The sequence below is a fragment of the Ascaphus truei genome, chromosome 7 (genome assembly GCF_040206685.1).
Source record: "Ascaphus truei isolate aAscTru1 chromosome 7, aAscTru1.hap1, whole genome shotgun sequence".
NCBI lineage: Eukaryota > Metazoa > Chordata > Amphibia > Anura > Ascaphidae > Ascaphus > Ascaphus truei.
Genome location: NC_134489.1, coordinates 59,662,955 through 59,685,160, shown reverse-complemented (window position 1 = coordinate 59,685,160; position 22,206 = coordinate 59,662,955). Strand labels below are relative to the sequence as shown.

The 22,206-nt window shown below is 41.5% G+C and overlaps 2 protein-coding genes across 15 annotated transcripts in view; both read left to right on the top strand.

Annotated features, from left to right (window-relative positions):
• The first annotated feature begins 2,139 nt into the window (after positions 1–2,139).
• ABI2 (abl interactor 2) overlaps positions 2,140–22,206 on the top strand; it is a 91,980-nt gene continuing 71,913 nt past the window's right edge. For 4 of the 14 annotated variants that reach the window (XM_075608577.1, XM_075608576.1, XM_075608574.1 and 1 more), the window contains exon 1: positions 2,144–2,389. In XM_075608577.1, the coding sequence (XP_075464692.1) occupies positions 2,273–2,389 (117 nt within the window). In that variant the 5' untranslated portion in view covers positions 2,144–2,272. Of the gene's footprint in view, positions 2,390–22,206 lie in introns of all 14 variants that reach the window. The other 10 variants (XM_075608569.1, XM_075608568.1, XM_075608564.1 and 7 more) reach the window with 4 other exon arrangements.
• Positions 20,402–21,917, top strand: LOC142498598 (uncharacterized). Its single transcript, XM_075606806.1, has 2 exons — positions 20,402–20,502; positions 20,866–21,917. The coding sequence occupies exons 1-2, from the start codon at positions 20,406–20,408 to the stop codon at positions 21,915–21,917; spliced, it is 1,149 nt and encodes a 382-aa protein (XP_075462921.1). The 5' UTR covers positions 20,402–20,405.

Genomic DNA, 22,206 nt, shown 5'->3' with positions numbered 1-22,206 from the left:
ATATGTTGCATGTTTTTCAATAAACAAAATCACAGTTACTCTAACCAAGATCGGTCATCCAACCAAAATCTCTCCCAACAACAAACCGGCAAATCATCCAGGATGTCACAAAGAACCCCAGAGTTTCATTCAAGGAACTGCAAGCCACTCTCACCTTGGCAAAGGGAGTGGTCATGACTCAACTATCAGAAAAACACTGAACAAGGATGGTGTTCATGGAAGGATAGCCAGGAGGAAATCACTGCTCTCTAAAAAAAACATTGCTGCTGTCGGAAGTTTGCCAAAGAGCACATAGATGATCCACAAGACTTCTGGAACAATGTTCAGTAGACAGACGAGTCAAAGATAGAACTTTTTGGCCTCAATAATAAACTTTATGTTTGGCGAAAACCAAAACTATGTTCGAACAGAAGAACCTCATCTCAACCGTCAAGCATGGTGGTGGGAGTGTCATGATTTGGGGCTGCTTTGCTGCCTCAGGACCTGGATGGCTTGCCATAGTTGACACAACCATGAATTCTGCATTGTATCAGGAGATTCTAGAGGAGAATGTCAGGTCATCCATCTGGGAGCTAAAATTGAAGCGAAAGTGGATCATGCAACAAGACAATGATTCTAAACATACAAGCAGATCTACAAAATAATGCCTGCAGAAGAAGACATTGCACGTTTTAGAATGGCCTAGTCAAAGTCCGGACCTAAACCCCATCGAAATATTGTGGCAGGGCCTAAAGTGAGCTGTCCATGCACAGAGGCCCTCAAATGTCACTGACTTGAACCAGTTTTGAATGGTCCAAAATTCGTCATAACCGATGTGAGAGACTAACCAGCAGTTACAGGAAATACTTAATGGAAGTTATTGCTGCTCAAGGGGTACTGAATCCAAAGGTTCAAATACTTTTTCACGCATGGATGTTGAATGTTGAATCATTTGTGGATAAATAAATGTTGAAAATGTATCATGTTTTGTGTCATTTGATTTTATGATTTCAATGATCATTCTGATTTTTCTCTCTCTCTAAGGATTGCCACTAACCCCTGTGTAGGTTAGTAGGAATCCTTAAAAAGAAAAGAAAATCACTAGATGTGCACGTATATAATATCCTAAGTTTACTTGTTGGGTAACTAATATGTGATATATAATATATAATAGGACTGTCCATCTCCAAAAAGTAGTTAACTTCTCCTTGCTTAGCTGAAACACCATCCTTCATGCACATCTCCAACATAAATACCATATTTGATTGAATGGTAGTCTCCATTGGTAGTCTTCTTCTCCTGTCTCACTAGACACCATCCTTCATGCACTCTGACTCCAATATAACATTCTTTATTTGACTGAATGATCTTAGTAGTCTCCATTTCTAAATAGTGGTCATCTTCTCCTGTCTTACTTGAAACACCCCCCTTCACATGCCTTCTGTCTCTAATATAACCTAAATAGATTGTAAATTACATAAATACTTAAATAAGCAAAAAAAAAAACCAACAACTCCAGGTGACATGACGTTATGACATTTTCCCTGTAATACAAAAAAAAAAAAAAGCTTTTGACTAGGTTTATCAAAACCAGAACCAAACACAGGAAAATGTTTGAACCAAGACATGGGGTCAAGTGCACATCTCAAATGAATGAAGTGCTGTTCTTTTATTCCTCATAAAGGAGGGATCATTTATATGCATGTTAAGACCAAACATAAATGTACAGCCTGTCACCTCCTTATCGTGGACTCCTGACAACAAAAAAATACTATTTATTGCAAAACCTCTGACTTCAAAGGATATCCAAGTAAGTCAAAATATAAAAATGATAATAAGGAATACACCAGTTTGACTTGACAAGGCACCTTTAAGCAACACTGACACTTATGATGCCTTTCATGCTGGGAGTCAGGGCTATTAAATCCTGACATGTCCAGCTATGAAATGATGTCAGCACCAGTAGGCTGGATGGGATGTAAGTGGTCACCATCCCCCTTCCCTCAGTATCTCCTTGTTGCTAGGAAACCCCGGAAGCGGTATAACCTATGAAGAAGAGGGGAAGGGATAGCTCCGCCCAACCCTTGCAGTGCCCGAGACCCCCCTTCGCAAGCCCCGCCTACTCTGCCTGCGCCCATAGACTGCTTGCGCTATGTTAGTCACGCCCCCTCCCAGCGCGCGGGTGAGCGCGAGGCAGTTTTTCAGGGTTTTCCCGCGCACGGCGCGCGCTCTATCCGCTGCCTCTCTCCCTCTTTCCCCTCCGCAGTAGCGGTTTCTAAAAAAGGATGTGAAGATGGCGGAGCTGCAGATGCTGCTGGAGGAAGAGATCCCCGGTGGCCGGCGGGCCCTGCTGGACAGCTACACCAACCTGGAGAGGGTGGCTGACTACTGCGAGAACAACTACATCCAGGTCCGTTGGGGGATGAGGAGAAGGGGGATGGAAGAAAGGATGGAGAGGAGGAATGGTGGGAACACCCCTTCCCTCCTCTCTGTCGGGGGGTGTGTGAGGAGAATATATACAGTATGACGACCCTGGGGAGGGAGCGAGCCGGATACCAGCTTGGGGCCCTTCTATTTACCCCCATACTAATGACATCCATACTGCGTATTATCGCTATGACAATCAAAGGGTTAACCCCATTCCCTTACATCACAGCTGCTCCTACAGCCCAATGAATGGTTGTTTCATTGAGTGTGTGTGGTGTATCCTAATGCCCCCCCCCTTCCCCCCATCTTACCCCTTTCAGTGCAGATGGGGCCCGCAATGCTTTGCTCCCCTCGGTAGTGAATAACATGGTTACACAGTAGATACGGTTGAAAAAGACATGTCCACCGAGTTCTACCCGTGTTACATTTAAACCGCTTTCTCCAGTCACTATTATCGATGTAATAATGGACCAATTCCCCCTGCAGTGATGTACTCTATATGCACTACTTTATGCAGAGTGCCATTTGTTGGGGTAGGAGAGGGATGGGATGCAGTGAGATGCTCAATCACTCTTCCCTTCAACCTTTTGCTTTGGTAATTATAATCACTACTTTTATATGTAGTGCTTTTTTCTTCCAATGGAAGCGCTTCAGGTTTTTATTTTTTTTAAGTTCTCCAATAAATTAAACAAAAGTTAAAAATGTATATTGGATGGACAGATCCACATTAAAAGCCAGAAAGATTGGGGTTGATTAATCAAATGAAGAGGATGTTTTCTGGTACCTGGATCTTTTTTTCACCCTTTCAGTGCTGCATGTTGAAGCAGGTATACTCGCCCTCAGGGTTCAGCTGTCTAGTGTGTTCATTCTGTTATTCCAGTTGTGTGGTGGCGAGTGTGAATGATCTACAGTAAACCTTGTAAAAACCAATACTAATGCTGTTAATCATTCAAATATATGTGGTGCATGACTAAAACAGAGGGGGTTATAACTCCTGAACACAGTTTATTTTCTGGTTCTGAAGTGGGAAATATATGTATATCTTTGTTACTAGGGGGCATCTAGGTCATCATTGCAATGCAATGTAGGACTTGACAATAGTAAATGCGCTACTGTGTCTCACCACTTTGCTGGAGCAACCTGCATGGTATATTTTAGCAATGTTCATCATGGCTGTAAAGACTCAGGGGACATTTCTTTAACCCTTTTACTGACAGACACATCTGGAGATAAGCAGATTGACATACCATGTAGTGTTGTATAGAAATCAGATGATTGTTGAATCATTTGGTACCCTTTAATGGAATTTAGATCCGAGAGTCGTCATATTGTAGTGCTGAACATGTCTTGTAAAATGACACAGGTGTTAATGTGTCATTGACCTTTTTGCAGATAGACTGATCAGTGGATTCTCGATTTGCAGGGTTCTGTAGTGTGATATGATGGCACAGCAATGAATTGGTTTTTAACTTTTAGATTGCTGGTGTCTGGCATGCTATATTTCAGTGCGCCTAGAGAACTGTAAAGCAGCAGAGGGGTTATTGATTTTTATCACCCCTTTCCTGCTGCAGAGCTTTGCAGTTCTTCATATTCCAATTCCACTCAGAACTGTAAATGTGAGGATTAGTCCTTGTAGGACACGAATAAACGCTTTATTTTTTTTTGCCTAAATCTACTGTAAAAAAATCAGGCATTTAAATAGTGTACATTTAACATTTTTTTTCTGCGAAGGGTTATTGCGCTTTCCTTTTTCAGTTAAACTATTAAATAATAATCGCCTTGTCAAGGGCTGTTTCTATAAATCATAATGATGCGTTTGTGGTTTGTTTGTCAGATTTCTTGTGATCTCATGTGGGATTTGGCAGTAGTATTGAAGCACCCTGCTGCTGCTGTTTTTGGTCCAACAAACGAAAGCAGGTCACCTCCAAGAGAATTGCCCTCGAGTGCAGTTCTGTTTAAATATTTAATTGATTTCCAAATTAAATCCCTCCTTTTAATTGCACACATGTAACACTTGTGTTATATGTGTGCTTTCATGTCCTTTTTTTTTTTTTTTTTTAAACTAGAGTTTGATATTGCATTATGTGGTAAGGGTATATTTCAGACTGTTCAATCAAAACTGGCTGGTACAGTGCTGATTTTAAACATTGTTTTAATCTACACGTCTACTGCAAACATTCAGTACAATATATAGATTACGTGTATGTATATATAAAATCAGGCAGAAAAGACACACTACCACTTTGTATTTGCTGCTGTGCATTATTTTTATATGAACATTGCAATTGATTTTGAATCCATGCATCAGTCCCAAACAAAATGATGTAAACAGATACACAATATCTTTGATAATATAATGCACAATATCAGTTGTAGCAGATCATGACATTTCATCTATGTGAAACACATTAATTCTGACATTAAAAAAAAGTTTACACCACGATGTAATTTTGTATGTACATTTTTTTTTCTTCGTGTTTAATGTGACGGTTACATAATTAAGAGTGAAAAACAAAATCTTGTTAAATGTTTCTCATTAAATTGTACTGCTCGGCAATGTGCTGAAATCCAAATAGCACCTAATTGTTTTCTAGTAATTCATGTAAAGTAAAATCTTAAAAATGCAATGTTGTGATTGATATAATGACTATATAGATATTGAACGGAATAATGCGGTTTTAAGCAAATTTTGACTAAAATGTTTTAAAATTCTTTGGTTTATCAAATGGAAAACGGTTTAAATATATTGGTTGTATTTTCCAAACCTTTCTTGCAGTTACCTGAATATGAACATTTTGTTATGTAACAATAGTGTGCCCCAAGGTAGGGTTTACTAATGTAGATGCTCATACTTCTGAAAACTGTTCACGCATCAATATAAAGTTAAGGCATACGTACATATTAGTTGCCTTAACTCCAGCATCTCCAGTATATTTCAAAGTGGTTATTTGTCCCCTATGGAGGTGTATTGACTGAAAAGTCCAAGCCCATACAAACATGTTGGGGCAAAATGTAAATCGACACACTGCTTGCTGAAGTAGCACCCCACAATACCTACTGTAGCCTAACCTTATGCAAGGCTCACCCCATAATACCTACTGTAGCATAACATTCTCAGAGGCTTTGTGAGGCCTGACTTCATTCAGCAAGCTCTGCCTCTGATATTTAAGTAATCTGTAATCAGCACTGACTTCTGTGATTTACTAATGAGTTGGTACTAGACGGGGGTTTTTTTTTAATCAATGTTCTTTCATCTAAAACATGTATTTTATTATGCTCGTTATATACTGTATTTGTTTTCAAATGATTGTTGGCATTGTATTACCGATATAATTCCATACTTGTCTTGAGATGGCCATACTCAACTTTTAAAGTGTAGTCATTTCCATTTATAGAAGTCTAATGCAACCACTGTGTGCATCTATGTATTTTCAGCAGCCAGAAGCCTGTTTTTCCTATAGCTGATCGGAAGTGTTCATACTGTATAGTGCTTACATTGCAACATGTTCTTTTCAGAGTGGAGATATTTGTAAATCAGTAATGCACCTTTTTTAATGTTCAGTAGTTTTAGAAACTCACCACTAGGGCTTGCATGCTTACAGTAGAACAGTCTTTTTTCCATTGCTGTGATACATCTATGTGGTATGTTTTACAATAAGCAACACTTTGATGTACAGTCCTTGCTTATCCGTTGGAATGCGTCCCACAAACCACCATCGGATTGTAGATCCATGTTAATACACAGCAGTGAATGTTGGATAAGCGATTCTGATGTCTGATAATGCGTCCAGTGGACTGCATTGTGTGGCGTCGGATAAGGCGTTTGACGGAAGCGGACTGTCGGATACCGAGGACTACCTGCAGTACTTTTTTACCTCTTGTTCCTTAACAAGTTTTAAGTTATTGGGAGAACATTTCTTGCAGTGTCCTTTCATTTCCAACTGGCAGGAAGCCTAATCCTATATTTCTCAGTGTTATCACTCGTGGATTATACTGATTTTAGGTATCATGAATTGTTTTAAGCACCAGTGTAGTCTACAGATACATCAAAATGACCTACTGTACTCTTGTGTTTCTTTCTATTTGTGTCTGTACATTTCAACATGGGGAATGGATTAGGATTGAAAGACATCAGGACAATTCCCTAACATGGTAATCGAATGAGATTGCATAAGAAAATTGCACGTATTGTAAAAATGTAATATATAATTTTGTTTTTTTTCAACTTGTATTTTATTATTTTTCAAAACATAATAGGAGAGGGGGGGGATACAGAAAATAAAAAGGGTGGGTGGGGAAGGGTAGGGAATACATCTGCAATGGTCTCCACGCAGGGAGCACACAATCAGTTGTAAATATACATACACTTTATAGTATAGGAGTACAACCAGTCTGGCTCCTAAATATCTCTGGCTTCGCAGTTTAGGTCAGATTCGGGTTTTGCCATATATAAGTCGCCCAAGGATCCCAAGTTGTCAGGAAACTATTAAATCTATCATGAATCAAACTAGTAAGTCTCTCTGTGATAACCAGGTTCCCTTTCGAATAACAGTTATGATTGGTGGGGGGTCATTCTGCTTCCAATGTTTTGCGATCATTGCTTTTGCGGCCGAGAGAATTTGTATTATTAAGTAATCTATCCTCCTTTCAAGGCCTTCTATAGGTTTTAGTAAAAGCACGGTTTCCATATCCCAGCTCAGGACTAAACCTGAAACCCCTTTTATTAATCTTCTAATTCTTCCCCAGAAGAGAATAATCTTAGGGCATGACCACCAGATGTGTTTAAACGTGCCCAGCTGTCCGCAGTTACGCCAGCACATTGGGGAGGTTTGTGGAAAGAATGAGTGCAGGCGTATAGTACTACATATGGAGAATTTTCATGTTTGTTTCTCTGACTGCTGAGCATCTAGAGGCTGTGGCTATTCTCTCATAAATTTCCTCCCAGTCCTTGTCTGTAGGTTTACCTATATCTTTTTCCCATTCTGAGATTTATACTTGTTTGGTCGCTATACTGGAGGATTAGGACCTGATAAAATTGAGCTATCGTCCCTTTTATGATATTCGCCTAGCTGGTACCAGCTCTCAAAAGTGGTGAGGGTCTGATCCAATTTTCCCTTGGTTGGAAAGATGAAACGTAGTGTTTGAGTTGCATGTACTGAAATACTTGCGAATTCAAAACACCATATTCCTCCATAATCTCTGCAAATGTCTTAATCCTGTTTCCCCTTAACATCTTTCCAATAGTGGATAGCCCTTTTTCTTCCCATTTTTTTAAATACGTTTGATTGGTGTGATGGGGGAAACTCTTGATTGAATCATGTTAGGGGCGAGGGGATAGATGAAATCTTATTTACAGTTTTTATCCCAAATGCGTAGAGAGTATGTTAGGACTGGATGGGTTTTATAGTGTTCTGCTCTGTGTTCCTTCTTTATTGTATTGTATGTCTTTATTTATATAGCGCCATTAATGTACATAACGCTTCACAGTAGTAATACATGTTGTAATCAAATAAATAACAGATAATATAAATAACAGATCATGGGAATAAGTGCTTTAGACATAAAAGTAACATTAAGGAAGAGGAGTCCCTGCCCCGAGGAGCTTACAGTCTAATTGGTAGGTAGGGAGAACGTACAGAGACAGTAGGAGGGAGTTCTGGTAAGTGCGTCTGCAGGGGACCAAGCTTTATGTATCATGTGTTCAGAATATCCACAGTGCTATTCATATGCTTCTTTAAGCAAGTGTGTCTTAAGGTGGGTCTTATCCATAAAAGGGATGCCATATCTGTCTGCCGGGCTTCAGATTTCTCTATATGTACCCACGGTTTCGTACCCGGGGTTTCAGACCAGTAGATTAGTGCGCTCAATCTAGCCGCCTCGTAATATTTGTCTAGATCCGGTTGCCCTAGGCCACCTTTGGACAGGGGAAGCACCATTATTTTTTTCTTTATTCTTGGCTTTCTGCCGTTCCAGATGAATTTAGCTATCTCACTCTCCAGATCCCTGATTACACGTGCTGGGACTGTTACTGGGAGTACTTGGAATAAATACAATATTCTTGGGAGAAGATTAATTTTAATTGATATAATCCTGCCTGACCAAGATATCTGGTGTCCTGACCATTTTGTTAGGTCTTTTTTCAGGGTTTTGATTAATTCTGGGTAGTTTGCGTTATATATTTCCTCGTATGTGATATTCACCCCTAAATACTTTAGCTTTATCTGTTTTCCATTTTATAGGAAATTTCTTTTTCAGCTCGTTTTCTTTTTCCTTAGTTATAAATAAGCTTATAGCTTCTGATTTAGTATGGTTAATTTTGAAGTTTGAGAATTTGCCAAATTCGTCTAAGGTGTCGAACAGACTACTTAGGGATGTTTCTGGTTTTGTCAGGGTGAGCAAGATATCGTCCGCGAAAAGAGATACTTTGTAGACCTTATCGCCTATGGGAATACCTTGTACCTCAGGGTTTGATCTTATTCTGGAAGCTAGAACCTCTATACAGATAGCAAACAGCAGGGGTGATAGCGGGCAACCCTGCCGTGTACCGTTGGATATCTTAGAGTGCTGATGTGCCGACTAGCTGTTGGTTTTGAGTATAGTGCTGCAATGCCGTTAATAAAATTTTCGTGGAGGCCCACCTCTCTTAGCACACGGAACATAAAAGGCCAGGCCACCCTGTTGAATGCCTTTTCAGCATCGAATCCTAGTACCAGTGTGGGGCTTTGTTTTGTGTTGCTGTTATGTATAATATTAATAATCCTACGGATATTATCTGAGGCTTGTCGTTCTGGGGTGAACCCTACTTGGTCTGGGTGTACCAAGACGTTCAAGACCTTATTTAGTCTGAGGGCCAGAATTTTTGCGAACAATGTTATATCCGTGTTTATCAAGGAGATGGGTCTGTAGCTGGAGCATAGTGTAGGGTCTTTCCCTTCTTTGGGGATTACTATAATTGAGGCTGTTAGTGATTCGGATGGTAAGACTTCGCCTCTTAAAATATTGTTGAACCATCTGCTCAAATAGGGTTTCAATGTGTTCTCAACCTTTTTGTAATAGAAATTCGAGAACCCATCCGGGCCCGGGGCTTTAGAGTTCTTAAGTGATTTAATGGCGGCTGACACTTACTCTGCGGTTACAGGGGCTCCTAGGTGGTTTGCTTCTATCTCGTCTAGCTTGGATAGTTTAGTTGTTCTTATATAGTCCTTTAACTCTGATGTCAGATCTATACTTGTATGGTCCTGTTTTGTTAGATTATATAAATTGTTATAGTATGTCACAAACTCTTTATTGATCTCCGCAGGATTATATGTCAGCTTGTTGTGTCCGGCCTTTATACTGTATATATTCAGACTGGACATCTTGTTACAGAGTTTGGCTGCCAAATATCTGTCTGCATTGTTGCCTTTTTCATAGAATATTTGGTTTGTCCAGCGCTTTGCCTTCTCAGTGTCCTCTTTCATTATATTTTTAAACTCAGTTCTGTCTTTATCAATTTTTGGTCTAACTTCCTCTGTGGGGTTTCTTTGGTAACTCTCCTCGTTGTCCCTGATGCTATCGTTTAAGCTTTTATTTTTCTCTCTTTACCTATGTGCAGCGTATTGTTTGTTGGGGGGCCGAGTAGAATGAGAATCCGTTTGTTGTGGGATTCATCAGCCGCCATGTGTCTATTAACCCACCTGTTATACTGTTTTTGAGGGCTGTTGAATGTTTGTTTTGAGCGTCGTTCTCTACCTAAGCATCTCGCTTTGTCTTCATTGCTATCAATTATCGTGTTACGGTCACCTCCAATAATTAGGTGGCCTTTCCTTTGTTGGCTGATTTTTTCGAACCCCTCGTTGATAAATGTTTCCTGGTCTTCATTGGGGGCGTATAGGCAAACTAATGTCAATTCTGTTTTGCCAGTTATAATTAGCATTCGGCCTGCTTTATCTCTTATCTTTTCTATTGTAAAAGGGACACTAGTTTTAATCAAAATAGCTACTCCTGCTTTTTTGTTTTTCGCTGGTGAATGGTAGATTTGGTGATAATTTTTGTCCCTTAGTCTGTTAATGTCATCCCTATTCAGGTGAGTCTCCTGTATCATATAAATGTCGCCTTGTTTGGTCTTGAAATCCCTAAACATAAGCCTCCTTTTCATAGGGGAGTTTAAACCCTTGACATTCTGGGTGATTATTTTTAGGGAATTAGCCATCTAGTGTTGTGTTTTGTCTTATGTAAGATATCTTTGCTTCTAATCTTTTTAAATATAAAGGAGATAAGACCGCTTATCCCATATATACAAAGTACAATCAGTGTGAAAACAGGTGCTCAGAGGGGAACAGTAACTAATATAGCAGAGTTGATCCCAAGAGGATATTGAGGGAACTCTTTCTGATCCTCTTGGGATCAACTCTGCTTTCTAATCTTTTTAAGCTACATTTTCCCTGTGGTGACCTTTGTGCGGGATAGTGTGTCTTTTCTTTTTTTCCATTTCTAAAAGGCTGGTTGTGTTTCCTGGATTCCATGCGAGATGTGGGGGGAAAACATTGAAAAAGAAAATTTAAAAAAATGAGCAACCTTGGGGGTCATTAACTTGGTATGGGGTCGGGTCCTCTGTATACTTGGGCCTTTGACTCTGCCCTAGGAATTTTTGGGGCATGCAGAGTCTAAGCGGAAAGAAACGTGTGTGGGGTGCAACGTGGTACTTGCGCTTTGGTGAACATTGGACACCTGCAAATAGCAGTTCAGCTTGGTTGCGTAGAGGAATCTATATTAACTTCGGTCCTCCCAGTCTGCGGAGAAAACTTACTTGTGCTACAACTTATACATATAAGGGGGAAAAGTGAAAGGAACAGTCATACATACATGAATCGGGTACATAATACAATAAAATTCGCTTCTCCTCAAATAACTATACGTAACCTAATGTTTGAGGCTCAAATTATTACATTGTTTCCTTATTCCCCTTTTTTTTCCCTCGCTTTCCCGGATTTTTTTTTTTTTCTCCCCCCAAGTTATTAAAGGCACTTGGTTCCGGTACTTATCTTTATACTAGATTTTCCCCCCTCTTTCTGGTAGGGGTGGCACAGAATTACAAAGCTAAGGGTTCACTTCAGGTTACATTAGTCTCCACTAATTCTTAACTTCTACACTATGGCAAGGTTAGTACAAGTTCTGCTAAGTCCTTCTTGGAGTGGCCTGAGCTCTAGACCAAGGGCCCGTCTTGGTTGCTGCGGGGCTCTCTCCCTTGATTCAAGCTCCGGCGGCACCTCCAGACCTAATGCGGCCAGAAATACCGGGCCTTCCTCTGGCTTTCTGAGAGTCGCCTGTTTCCCATTGTGTGATGCCTGCAGGCGAAATGGAAAGCCCCAGCGATATCTAATGTCTTTGCTCTCTCTTAGGCCTCGTTCAGGGTGTCAGCTGCAGGACTCGGAGGGAGGGCGGGAGGCAGGCAGTGCGGGAGTTTGCTGGGCGATCTGTGTTTATCCCCCAGCAGACTTTTCAGCGTTGGGGAGGGGGCGGGGTTACACACAGCAGGGTAAGTATCCAAGTTGCAGTCATGAAATCATTCTGAAGAATGATTTCATTGGCTGCCTTGGTCCCTGTGACGCTGCTGCAGCTCCAAAAAACGAAATTTTCGTTTATTGAAACTGTAGTCAGCTTCAACTCCTGGCTTCGGAGACAGGGCGGTTGCTACCCTGAAAACCAGTATTCAAATTGAATACTTTGTTTCTCACGGCAGCACGCACGGCAGCACGCCCTCCCTCCGAAGCCAGCACCCTGAACGAGGCCTTAGATCCCGTCTCTTGGCCAGAGTTGCAGACGCAATGTCCGTGAATATCTGTAGCTCTGAGTCTTCAAAAAGGACTTTGTCTTGGTTCCTGGTCTTGTTAATAATTTCTTCTTTGGTTGAAAAGTAGTGAAGCCTTGTTATGATGTCACAGGGGCCTCTGTTTTCATACTCCTTTGGTCGGAAAATTCTGTGGGCCCTGTCTAGCTCCAGTTTAGCGGTAGTAACTTCTGCTATTATGCTTTGGAAAAGTCTGTGAAGGTAAGGCTTAATATCTTCCATAGAAACAGACTCCGGGACATTTCGGATCCTGACATTGTTCCTCCTTGATCTATTTTCAGATTCTTCTTGTGCATCCTGGACAAGGGTTACCTGGTCCTTTAGTTGAGCTAATTCCATATCAACCTCAGTCTGTCTCTTGATCGAGACCTCCATCGCTTCTTCTAGGCCTGTGGTGTGCTCCTCAACCACCGCGATTTCAGAGCGAAGACCTTTCAGTGCACTCTGCAGTTCTTTGTGGAATGTCTGCTTGATCTCCTTGACCCAAGCTTTCAGATCATTCCTGATGCTCGTCCCCTGGTCTGAGTCTGATTCAGATTCTTCTCTGTCCTGTGATTGCGAGTGCTTATCTTTGTTTGTTGGTTTAGGTGTATCGCTCTTTTGTTTGAAGAACAGGAAGGTGTCTGCCTTCGGTGCCTTTCTCGGTGGGGCCATATCTCGAGTACGCCTGACCAGGGAACAAAAAATAAACTGTCCCAATTTTCTCCAGTTAAAATTATTATTTTTTTCTTTCCTTTTTTCTTTTGTTGCAGCGCTTTAGCTTGCGGTCTCTTTAATGTGCCCTGCTCTTAAGGCTTCTATTTTGTCAAGGCCACATTTGCACCCCCTCACACATGCGTCCCGTTGTTACATGAATTTAACTGAATGTTCTTAGGTGTGCGGGAGTTTGGGGAGCGTGACAGCGTGACTCCTCAGTCCTGCATTATTAGCTGCTCAGAGATTCATGGCAGCCATTTTGTATTCAGTTTTTTTCTTATGTAGATCTACTTTTTAGGAGCTTTGAGCAAGGTTAGAATTGTTCAGTTATGTGGGCTCCCAAGCACCAGTAATAGTTGTATCTGTTTAATATCAGCAGTGTATAGTGTTGCTGTAGTTGCTGTGTAGAGAGAGAGAGAGAGAGAGAGAGAGAGAGAGAGAGAGAGATAGGGGGGGGGGGGGGGGGGGGGGGGGGGGGGAAGAGAGGCACCCCTCACAGCCTTATTTTTCAATGCTGTCTGGTTAGTTATGTTGAGGAAGGGGTGTGTGGGGGGGATCGCAACCCAGGGCTCTAGCTGGATTGTACTGCTGGTATAAGAGAGAGATCAGCATTTGGGCACTGGGTATATTTTTTATGCTGGAGTAGAGTTAATGGCTGTGGGGCTCTCCTCTGTCTCGCTGCCCCCCTACTCCTCCCATCCTTACCCCACCTCCGTTGCTCCGTTATGCCTGCGGTACGTCTCTTGATCCCGTCCTGCGTTGTGGGTATTGAGCCCTTTCAGCTCTGCTGTGTGAGCGGGCCCACCCCCTCCTCTGGGTCTCTGCCGGGGTTCCCGGTACGGGCGTCGGGGCTCAGGTCAGTGCTCAATTGATCCGGCGGCCATCTTGGCACTTATGCGAGGCGTGTGTGGGGTGTACCCGCTGCTCTCGGGGGCTTCTCTGTCGCAGGGAGAGCTCGAATCCGCCAGCAGAATCCGGGGTCCGTGTTCGGGAGTGCTTCCCGGCGTCAGGGGCCCTCTGGGGGTCGGTCCTGTCGGCGTGAGCGGTGTGTTTTTGCCCTTAATCGCCGGAGCTGAGCTATCTTGCTGCTGCTCAGCTCTGTGTCTTGGCCACACCCTCAAAATGTAATCTTTTGATTGAAATATGTTACTTTGGTTGAATGTTTGCCTTGTGGTTGGCGGTTTAAGGCAGGAAATACTATGCGTAGTCCAGATGTTTACCACATTTACAATCAGGAACTAGGGTATTGTTTTGTCAATTCACATGATCTTTGGATACATGAGGGGTTATTTACTAAACAGGGAAAGCTGTATAATTATATTTTGATCAGAAAAATTGTGTACTACAATAATACATTAACATAGGCATACTCTATAGTTCTGCGCATTACACATTTCTAAATTAGTAGAATTTAGAAGCATGATTGATTACTACATGCAAGAGCTTAGTCAGTAGTCTAACTTTGGAGTAGTACTTTTTTTTTTTCCCTCAACAGGTCACTCGAGCTCTCTCCTCCCCCCCCCCCCCCCCACACACTCTTTAGTCTCCGCTGCAATATTGTTTCATACATTCTTATATTCTATGTCTTGCATAAGCAAACCAAATTTACTTCAAATGTAATATAAAGATGCATTTAGTTTTTTTGGCCATCTGTAACCTAGAATTGTAACTTTTGTTCTTTTGTGTGTTTGCTTCTGTTTAAGAGAAAATGCCATTTGTTTTGAACTTATTGAATGTCTGATTTAAAGGGGTGTCTGCAAATAAAATTGAACATTGTGGTATTGCACATAAAATCACAGTTTGAAGTACTGTAGTGCTTTGGACCTATTCCCAAAGTCTATTGCTGAACCGGTACTAGCAAACACAGCCCCGCTAAAATAAATTTGGCATTCCGTGCGGTAGCACCGGAGAGGTGCTATCGGACTTTATAGAATTTAAGGCCCTTTTTGATTTTTTTTTCTTCCCCTCTTTATGCAAAGGGTACAAATTGTGTATAAGTAGAATAGAAAGTGTGTGTGTAAGTGGTAAGGATTCGATCTCCTCTAACAGGTAAAATGATGTGCCATGCACACTTTTTATAAATGCAAAAAGATAACAATGGCGCTCCCTATCAATATTACATATGTGAGTAAAATACCCTTGATCTGACAGAGTTCAAAACTGTAACTTCATAAATAAAATATATGTTCAATACAGGCATACCCCGCTTTAAGTACACTCACTTTAAGTACACTCGCGAGTAAGTACATATCGCCCAATAGGCAAACGGCAGCTCACGCATGCGCCTGTCAGCACGTCCTGAACAGCAATACCGGCTCCCTACCTGTACCAAAGCTGTGCGCAAGCGGGGAGACTATAGAGTCTGTTACAAATGTGTTATTTACATCAGTTATACACGTATATGATGATTGCAGTACAGTACATGCATCAATAAGTGGAAAAGGGTAGTGCTTCACTTTAAGTACATTTTCGCTTTACATACATGCTCTGGTCCCATTGCGTATGTTAATGCGGGGTATGCCTGTACAATAAAAATCAAATGATAATAACAATTATACTGGCCGTTAGTATGGTCTGCAGCTCAATCTGAAGAGGGTCATTCCTTGATCCTCATGAGTAATTGTAGTGGCAGAGACGGTGAGTGCATATGGTGAATATATTAGAACACACAAAAGTGAATAATGAAATAAATAGATAGTACAGGGACAATTATCTCAAAAAGAGATTGGATATATATAACTATACTGTACTTCCTGCTTCCGCGTCGAACTGCAGGACCGCAACAGGGGAGAACTCATGGGGGCTACGGTGGTCTTCAGAGTCCGAAAAGGTGCACGTACCGACAGGGAAAAACGCGCTTCGGAAATACTTTCCTTCATCCGGTTCCAGGAACCTGACGAGGAAAGTATTTCCGAAACGCGTTGTTCCCTGCAGTCGGACACGGAAGCAGGAAGGAACTGCAACGGAGCACTCCAGGCAGCTACAGGAGCTGGAGAGAAGTTTTTTTTTATATATGTAAGTCAACATTTATTTTGTTGTTGTAATAAAGTGTTCAATTTTAATTCTGTGTTCATGTTCACTATCTTTACTGGGACGGTGTGAGGAACATCTCTGACGGGATGCTCCGTTTGGCCATACAGCAGAAACCTCATATCATAGGTTTGAAGACAGACTGTCTTCTAGAGGTGGCATACTATATGCACTGAAGGAAAATTTGATAGGAAGGGGCTCACACATGGCCGTGTGAGTATAGTTATATATATACCATCTCTTTTTGAAATAATTGCCCCTGTACTATTTATTTCTTCTTTATTCACCTTTTTTGTGTGTTCTAATATATTCTCTTATATATATATTCACCATATGCGCTCGCCGTCTATGCCACTACACTTTATAAATGGGTCAATCCCACTTGGTTTATAGTGAAGCTTACAGATGTAATTGGCTTCCATAAACAAATGTAATCATCCCGAAAATATCCATTTATTTGGTCTGTGGAAATGCAAGTGCCAATTCCCTTTTAAAAATGCAACTATGAAAAAATAATGTGTGCAAAAATACTTTGATTTGTTTAAAAGCGACATCAATCAGTAGTTTTTAAGGTCTGAAATGTTTCACTTCCATTTGTTAACTTTGGTGCTACGAGAGACCGCACCTTTAAAAATTGAATTAATTGTGCTTCGTTTAAATTCCTATTTGCAAAGCACATTTATTTTCCCTGAATCATTGAGAAAATTCAGCATCAGAGGATGAGATTGCATATATTCATATTTCAGTCCATGGAACTGCCCTTTTTACTGATCCTTCTACACATTGTAGTAGTGCATCCTATAAACACACTTTTCAGCCAGTACCTGTACAGGTAGTCATCGCTATCCAACGTTTCACTTTACAACGAATGGCATATCCAAAGCTTTAAAATGAAACCCTATCGGACATTACCCGACGCTGGAATGCGTTATCCAATGCTCACCGCCACTGATTAACATGGGACTCGTATTACAAAGGTTTCACTATCCAATGCCACTTCCAGAACGGATTCAGTTGGATAACCGAGGACTGCCTGTACCATTTTAAGCACTCCCATTTATATTGTTTTGTTTTTGGATGGGAAAAGTAAAAGGGATAAAATGCAAGCTATTACCATTGACTGTCACTCAGCGTTTTTAAGACTAAGGGCCTCATGCAGTAAGCGACGATTATGTGAAATCGGCAAGCTTATCGATTAGTCATGTTATTGGCGTTTTTCCCTCTCCGTATGCAGTAAGTGCCGAATACATTCAAAATCAACCAGAAAACAAATCCGCCCACTCTCACGATGATGAGCCGATCACACACAGGTGTATCGGCGTGCGTGGCGGGGTGCTGTTAGGTTGCACAATCACAAATCTTGCTGAATCAGGCGAAACAAGCATGTTTTTGATTGCGCGCCATATTTAAAGGCAACGTGTACTGCTAATCATTCTCTGTGTTGTTGGGAGTGAGAGAGAGAGAGAGAGAGACGCACAGAGCTGGACGATTGAAGATTTGCATATTGACTGAGAGACTTGTTGTGTATTGGGTGAGCTTTGTCCTTTGTTGTTTTGTTTACATCTTTGTCTTGTTTTATATGTGGAAGTGTTTCGTGTGATTGCCTGTACATTTCTTGTCTGTTTTTTGTGAGTGCTGGAAGTATGCCCGCAAAGCGTGGGAAGAGTGATGCTGGTGGGAGTGGGAGTGCTACTCGTGGGAGTACGCGTCGGAGTGAACGTACTGTTCAGGGGAGTGATGTTGCTGGTGCACCGAGTGGTGTTGCTGGGAGTGGGAGTGCTGTTGCTGGGAGTGGGAGTGCTGTTGCTGGGAGTGGGAGTGCTGTTGCTGGGAGTGGGAGTGCTGTTGCTGGGAGTGGGAGTGCTGTTGCTGGGAGTGGGAGTGCTGTTGCTGGGAGTGGGAGTGCTGTTGCTGGGAGTGGGAGTGCTGTTGCTGGGAGTGGGAGTGCTGTTGCTGGGAGTGGGAGTGCTGTTGCTGGGAGTGGGAGTGCTGTTGCTGGGAGTGGGAGTGCTGTTGCTGGGAGTGGGAGTGCTGTTGCTGGGAGTGGGAGTGCTGTTGCTGGGAGTGTGAGTGCTGGTGCTAGGAGTGTGAGTGCTGGTGCTAGGAGTGTGAGTGCTGGTGCTAGGAGTGGGAGTGCTGGTGCTAGGAGTGGGAGTGCTGGTGCTGGGAGTGCTGCTGGTGGCGCAGTTGCTGATGGGGTGTCTGGTGGTGGCGTGCTTGCTGGTGGCCAGCTTTTGGAGGCTCTTCCATTGGAAGAAGGAGAGTCCAGTCAGCACCAGCCAAGCTCTGACCCTAAACCTGCTCGGAAAAAACGTGTGGAGAAGCCACGTAATCCTCGCTTCAATGACCAGGAAAATAGGGCTCTTGTCACTGGCATTCTGGAGCACTATGACAGTCTCTATGGACATTTAGTAGGTAAGTGTAACTTTACATTTATTATTCAAATACATGTGATCCTAGGTCATCTGAGTTTTGTTCATATGCAAATATGGGTACACAATATCTTTCTATGTTCATTAGTGTGGAAACACAGCTTTTTATCATGCCTTACAAGGACAAATAAACACAGGCGGTCAATTTGCCAGAACTGCATACAATATGAATGCAACCTTGCTTACATGTATAGGTTTAGTAGTGAATGCTCATGTGCTGCACATATTACACATAAAACAGCATGTTTGCTATCTCTTGGAACAGCTAGCAGTGTAGGAAACTGGTGCTTATATTATTATTCATTTACCTCATATCTTTTATATGTTTTTCAAGGGCGGACAAGTGCAGCAAGCAAAAAAGAAATGTGGGACACAATAGTCATTGGTGTCAATGCCTGTGGGAATAGTGTCAGGGACAAGTATCATTGTCGGAAAAGATTTGATGATATTAGGTCCAAATTGAAAAAGAAAATACAAGACCAACGCGTGCATGCTACTGGCACTGGAGGTGGGCCCACACCACAACGTCTCATATTGACTCCATTGGAGGAGCTGCTTCGGCCAAAATTACTTACCGTCGTCGTGGAAGGCTTGGCTGGTGACCGTGACATTGGAATTTATCCGTCACAATTTCCAGCAGGTGATAAATATTACTGTACTAGGCGTGTCGTTGCTTACAGTTATTTTGCATATTTACACTGCTTTTTATACTGTCTTCACAATATAAGCATACCTGCATCTATATATGTATATGTCTGATTCTGTATATATATATCTCAAAATAGACATATATGTAGTAGTCCTACTAAAAGCAGTAACTAATATAGCACGTGCCATTGCGTGCTCATTTACATGTGAATTCCCAAAATGCATAGCTGCAGTGGAAGCAATTGATGGTGGGCGAAGATGGGGAACAACAGGGTAGTACACATGTGTAACACATGTTCATGAGAAATTATTAGTAGCTACAGGTACAGAACAGAAATATGTATCATATTATTGTGTATTTTATTGATTTTACTCCGACAAACATGACATTACTGCCTATTTTAAGCATGCATCAAAGAAATTGCATGTAACGGCCTACAAACATCACTGGCACTAACACATCTATAGTTGCTTATGAAAAGGTCCATTTTTGCTTTATGTCATATACAGACAGCATAATGAGGCACACGTATCATATGTTATGTCATTGTTTTCATAACTTAAACACTGCAGATGACTACTTAGCTCATCTACCATTGTGTTAAAGCAGCTGCAATTAATATCTCATCACAGCATACACTTCAACAGAGGGGGTGGGGTTCAGCACACACACTAATTACAGCCTCATTTCACGGTCAACTTAGTTCACACCATTTGCACCTGTTTCAAGTCATTGAAAGGTGTGGCTGATTAGGCTTTTTGGGGAAGGGAATACCTTTCTTACAACCTGAATAGCACAACTGAAGTTAATCACACTCATTTGAAAGCTTAACTCTAGCTACTAAATGCCCCAACAACTCATTACTTATCAAAGCGTACGTCACACATTAGTTCACTCATATCTATAGTTGAACTACTATGAAAGACACATTATCACACACTGCATGTGTTGTCTTGTTGAGTCACAGCCACATTCAGGTGTGCCACATCTTCGATTAATGTACCACACATATCCTCTACCAAAAACAACACTTTTTGCAATATGACCACCTTCATGATAACCATTGTGAATGGTCATCTCATGATAGTTATGTACATTATGATACTGATATCACTACACAACATATGATTTTTATGTACTCATTTAATCTATTTATCCTCACGCTTTACTGCAGAAACATAGTATGTTGTATGTTAGGGAACTCAAAAATTCTAAGTACACAGGCATGTACAGTGTTATTACAACTATTTATGTTCACTTTCACACACATTTTCGGTTAAGGAACTGATGTTGTTAGTTAATCATAAATACAGAACATACAATAAGTGTTTGTTCAATATTTACACATGTAAATGTAAAACTTATGTTATTGTTATATATAGTTGCCCCTGGAGGACATGTGTCACCTGAGATGGAACAAGTGTCTTCACCTGGGTCAGCCAGCTCAACACTACTAGAAGGTGAGTGTATCATTTGCTGGCCATATAATATGTGCTCTTCTATATGTTATGTTGTCATGTGCATTATTTGTTTTGCACATCTTCTTTAAATAGGATTACTTAGTGTCAGTGAAAATTAAGTGTAAGGCAACATGTATTGTGTTAGTGATGTTAATTATCATGTAGGACTTCTGAGTTTAGAGCAACTTTTCATTCATTCATATTTCATACTGAGTCCAAACATTATTCGTAAGTCAAGGTAGTTTTTAATGAGGTTATAAAACGTATGCTAACATGTTAGGTGTTACTTAGGACACAGTACAATTACATAGTAACACAGCATACATTAACATGCCATTTAATAATGTGTACATTTCTTTTTAGAACATCATGGTGATGAGGATGATGAGTATGATGAGGATGACGCCACAGAAGAGACTGAAATACAATCATGTGACCATGAAGAGGTGCCAATAGAAACTGTTGTACCGCCAAATCGTCCATCAACTTCCACATACGATGCAATTGTAGCTTCAGAGGGAAAAATAGTGGACGCAGAAAATCGTCGCCATTCAGACATGATGACAGTGCTGGAAAGGATGATTGGACTGCAGGAAGAAACAGTATCACAATTGGCACATCTCCACAGAGTCATCATTGAAGTGCCTAAACAGTTGCAAAAAATCAACACCTCATTCGAAGCATTAGTTGTTCAGCAAACACAAGCTAATTACTGGAGAATGACTAATGTACCACAATTCAACACCTCCCAGCCAGGATCTGTTCATGCAGGTCAGTTTTCACCACATTCATCTGATATTCATTCACCAGGCCCAAATGTTACCGGTCAAGTAGCAGACATTGCTGTGCAGGTTCCTGATGACATCCTACCGCTGCCATCTGTACAAATTCAGCAGCAGACACCTACAAAGGAGGCGACAAAAACAAAACAAGACACACATGAAACAGACCAACCATCACTTGTGCAGTGTCTACCAACTTGCTCACATGTGTCACTGGGCACAAGCCCTGTCCGTGAACAGTCACTACCCAAAAGCCCTGTAGGTGAGTCGCTGCCCAAAAGCCCTGTAGGTGAATCGCTGCCCAAAAGCCCTGTAGGTGAGTCGCTGCCCAAAAGCCCTGTAGGTGAATCGCTGCCCAAAAGCCCTGTAGGTGAATCGCTGCCCAAAAGCCCTGTAGGTGAATCACTGCCCAAAAGCCCTGTAGGTGAGTCACTGGCCACAAGCCCTGTAGGTGAGTCACTGGCCACAAGCCCCGTAGGTGAACAGTCACTGGCCACAAGCCCTGGCCGTGAAGTGCCAGAGGCCACTCAAAGTGGCTCTGTTGTGCCTAAGGTTGGTGGCAAAAGAAAAAGGAAAATTCAAGAGACAACAAGCAGGCCTGTTACTCGCTCGCAAAAGGAACAAAAAAAATAAATGTTATAATTCAGAAAATATGTGTTTGGCCTTGTTTTGTTGACTTCAGATTATCTAATTACTATTGTATGTATGCTGAAGACTGTGTTGTTTCCAAACTTTCAACTATGTTCTTGTACACGTGAAGTTTTGGAAATGTTAACACTCATAATTAATTGTGTTATAAATATTTATGTTGTAATCGTCTGTTCAGTAATGGTCCACCAGGAGCCAGTTGCTAAGTTTAGAGAAGCTGCCATTGACTTTGCAGCAAAACATTGCATTTGGGTGTGTTAATTGATGTAAGAAT